Here is a 3,965-nt window from a genome sequence, read left to right as displayed (position 1 = left end):
AAGGTGTTATCTAGTCAAAATTTGCTACATTGCACCTTACCATAGATTTACTTTGGAATTTAAAAGAAAATCTCAACTTTTTAACGTCTCAGCTCCTTCTGAAGTCTTAATTGTCTCAAATTACTACTGAATAATGAACTAAATAAAACCAAAATAGCACCGTTTTGAATCAATGATTCATTTATTGAAACACTGATGATATTGTTTGTTGAGAAGGATGAAAACGGAAATTTAACAAAAACAATAACAATCGAAAAAAAACATCAAATGCAAAATTTGAGTTCAGCAATTATTGCAGAACGAAATGCCTACCAAACGTTTTGGTGTCTTTCGTTGGAGAGATTTTTTTTCATTTTTACGACGAAAATCAAGTCAGTTCGATTTTCGATCTGGAGCAAAATGGTTCGATCTCCGGCAAAATGGCAATTCGAATTGGTGAGCGTTTTGCATCATATGATGCTCTGAAGAGAGCATTAGATGATTACGAAAAACAGCAATTTGCAAATTATCCGATTGTGAAAAGTGAATTGGATCCAGAAAATTTGGAGTTGAAATACAAATCGATTCGTTTCAAGTGTAAATTTCACGGTGAACATGTGAAAACAACAGATCAACGGCAAACGAGCACCTACAAACAAAAATGTGAATCGTTTGTCTACGCAACTCAAATCGATCGAGATGGTGAAATCATGCTGGAAATCAAATCGATGGGTCAAGTGCACAATCACGAAAGAAGTATCGATCTCTTTCGTCACATGACGAAACAAAGAAAAGCAGCGGTCGAAGCAAATAAGGATCACCTGGAAAAAGTGCTAGCTGTAAAAGCAAATACCCGTGCCGTACAAAAGCAAGTCAACGATTCTACCGCAGAAATTGGTGTAATTACCGCGAAAGATATTCACAATTTCAAGTATAGTGTGAAAAAAGTCCCAGTTCACTCAAATGATTTGGTTCGTCTTGTTGATGCTATGATTCAAGTGGAAAATGCAACGGTGAAAGTAATCAAGGATGGAAATGAATTGGATTGCGTTTTTTTCCAAGACGCCAGAATGAAGAAGTTCTTCGACACATATCCAGAGGTGGTAATGTTTGATGGCACGTACAAACTCAATGACCGTCGCATGCCATTAGTCATTCTTTTGGTAATCGACGGCAATGGTGAATCACAGATCGCTGGTTTGTGTGTGGTCCGTTCGGAAAACGACCAAACTTTTCGCAATCTTTTTGATGAATTTAAAAAAGAAAACCCAAAACACACTGACATCAAAATCATCATGAGTGACAAAGCATCGGCGAACGCAAGTGCATTCAAAACGTCATTTCCAAATGCCAAACATCAGTTGTGTGTTTTCCATGTGCTGCAAATATTCAACAGAGAAGTGACGACACGAATGCGAAAAATGACTCCAGATCAAGTGAAAGAGGCGGTGAATATTCTACGGAAAATGGTTTACGCTGAGAGCCAAGCACAGTATGATCGGTGCTATCAACAATTGACAAACATGAATTGTCCGCTTTTGATGGAGTACTTCAACACATATTGGCACGGAATTCAGGAAAAATGGGTGGCGCACTATGTCAATCAACACGCAAACTACGAGAATCGTTCAAACAATCGTCTTGAGTCGGTGAACCAGAAGATTAAAACGATTGTCGCCAAATACAGCTCGTTAGCATCGTTTTTTGATGACTTGATTACTTGCATTGCTGCATTCAATATTGAGCGCGACCACAAAGCAGCAGAGAGCATTTTGCGAAAATCACTCGCAACCAAGATCAATACAGATTATGACAACAAATACGCTAAACTGCTGACAAAATACGCATTCGACAAATATAAACTGCAATCGATGAAGTCAACTCAAGTGCAGTTCAGTCGAATAGGTCTACTCGATGCCGACTGTATTCAAGACGGAGTGGACATTACCGTTTCGGAAGATGAATGTTCGTGCAAATTTTTCCGAACAATGAATCTTCCATGTGCACACATCATTGCATTTTTGAATCACTACGGAGAATCGCCTTACAAACCATCATTGTGTAGTCAGCATTGGTTGCGTGAACGAGCTCAATTCTTGAGCGAATTTGCTTATGCAACTTCAAAGTCAACGAAAGCGGACGTGGTGACTGAGGATACAGCAAAACGCAAGCGAAATTTGACACCGAACGAAAAATTCAACAAGGCTTCGATTGAGACGAAGAAAATTTGCGAAGTGTTGGCTGAAAAATCGCAAGAAGAGTTCGATGAGTGTCTTGAACTGCTGAAGGTTATTCGACGTGCTGTCGAAAATAACCAACGACCGAACATTGTTCTCGCAACAGAACATCGCCAAGGTAAAACAATCGGCTCTCTTTTTCTTTAAAAAAGTTGCTCAGTATTTTTGTTCGTTTCCACAGATATTGGCACAAATACAAATGCGAATTCAAACGATAGTGTTCCTTCGAGTTCGGATCGTTCGTTGGAAGGTAGTCTGAAGTCATTCATGCTTTAATGTAAACTGTTATTTGATATCTCTATTAAACTGACCTTCCACAATTGTTTCATTTTAGCTGTGATTCAACGTCGTTCGCAAATTATGAACACAGCACCGACAGAAAATGCTAGCACAGCACAACTAAACGTGCATCAAAGTAAAGCATGAAATGAGCCCTTTGATTTCTCTTATTAATTGGTTTTTTCTTTATTTCTGCAGACGATGACATAACGAATGCGAATGCAAACGAAAGTGATCCCTCGAATTCAGACCGTTCATTGGAAGGTAGTTCACAATTGTTTATGTTTTCGTATAAATTGCTATTTGATAGCGTTTTTTAACTGACCTTTCACAACTGTTTCATTTTAGCAGTGATGACACAAGACGATGCAGACGATGGCACAACTACAAATGCGAATGCGAGCGCAAATCAAATCGACCGTTCTGCTTCAGCCCCGGAAGGTAATGATCAAATGATTATATTTGTTTATTGACATAAAAATCAATAAATTTATTTAAAAACGAGTTCTAATAACCGTTTAGTTCCAGTACTTGCATGTCGACCTGAACAGTTGGATTCAACAACGACTGAAAAAGTAACAGGAGATGAAACGACCAGCACAATCTTTGACAAAAATGTGCGAAAAGGTAGGAAATAGCATGAAAAAATGTTTGAGGCTATTTTATGATGTTAATGCTTATGTATTAGAATTTATTGCTCTGTATGTTGTTGTTGTTAAGAGTGAAATTTTTACAATCATCAAAACATTTCAGTAATGCCTGCAAGACGGTCTGAACGATTGAAAACGATAACAGAAAGAAATGCTGACGCCAAAACAAACGGTATAATACAAAATTGTTTTGTTTTGAATTCTCTCCATTTTTTTTCAATGAGAAAGTGAAAATTTGTTCAATCACCAAAACATTTGATTTCAGTCATGCCTGCGCGATGATCCCGACGCTTGAATACATTGGCAACAGTAGAAGCAAATGCTGATACCAATACAAAAGGTACATTGAATTTTTTCTTGATTTAAATTTCAATTTTTTTCAACAATATAAAATGGATTTTAGGTGGAAAAATCCAAAGCCGTCGAAAGACCCTCTCTATTGAGCCCGAAAGATTGGAAGGTTCCGGCCGAGTCGTTTTGAAACGAGCTGAGATTGAGGAGCTAGAGCAGATTGAATTACCAGCCAAAAAGCTAAAAATATGACAAAACCTAAAGCATGTATTTCCTAAATGATAAATTTTCCGTAATCTACTTTATATGCATTATTTACAATGTATGCTTAAGAGCAAACTACCAAAAATAGCATTTGAAGTTTTTTTTCTTGCTTTTGGGTTTAAGAAATTTATATTCATCATACAAAACAAATATATCGATTCAGAATTGATGGAAAATATTGAGGACTGAAGATGAGCAGTAATTCAATAAATGAATCATTGATTCAAAACGGTGCGATTTTGGTTTTATTTAGTTCATTATTCAG

General features: G+C 37.1%; 1 protein-coding gene across 1 annotated transcript; it reads left to right on the top strand.

The window, feature by feature from the left end:
- Positions 1 to 419: 419 nt before the first annotated feature.
- Positions 420 to 3,590, top strand: LOC129570476 (uncharacterized). The gene is made up of 9 exons (XM_055450103.1): positions 420 to 2,334; positions 2,398 to 2,466; positions 2,551 to 2,631; positions 2,694 to 2,759; positions 2,844 to 2,936; positions 3,018 to 3,122; positions 3,249 to 3,317; positions 3,411 to 3,485; positions 3,549 to 3,590. Exons 1-8 carry the CDS (start codon positions 420 to 422, stop codon positions 3,425 to 3,427), a joined length of 2,415 nt encoding a protein of 804 aa, XP_055306078.1. The 3' UTR covers positions 3,428 to 3,485; positions 3,549 to 3,590.
- The last annotated feature ends 375 nt before the right edge of the window (positions 3,591 to 3,965 follow it).

Source organism: Sitodiplosis mosellana, unplaced genomic scaffold (assembly GCF_009176505.1).
Source record: "Sitodiplosis mosellana isolate CC-2019 unplaced genomic scaffold, AAFC_SMos_1.0 Smas_scaffold_59, whole genome shotgun sequence".
Lineage (NCBI taxonomy): Eukaryota > Metazoa > Arthropoda > Insecta > Diptera > Cecidomyiidae > Sitodiplosis > Sitodiplosis mosellana.
The sequence above is the reverse complement of the archived record's forward strand: the minus strand, read 5'-3'. Positions and strand labels throughout refer to the sequence as shown.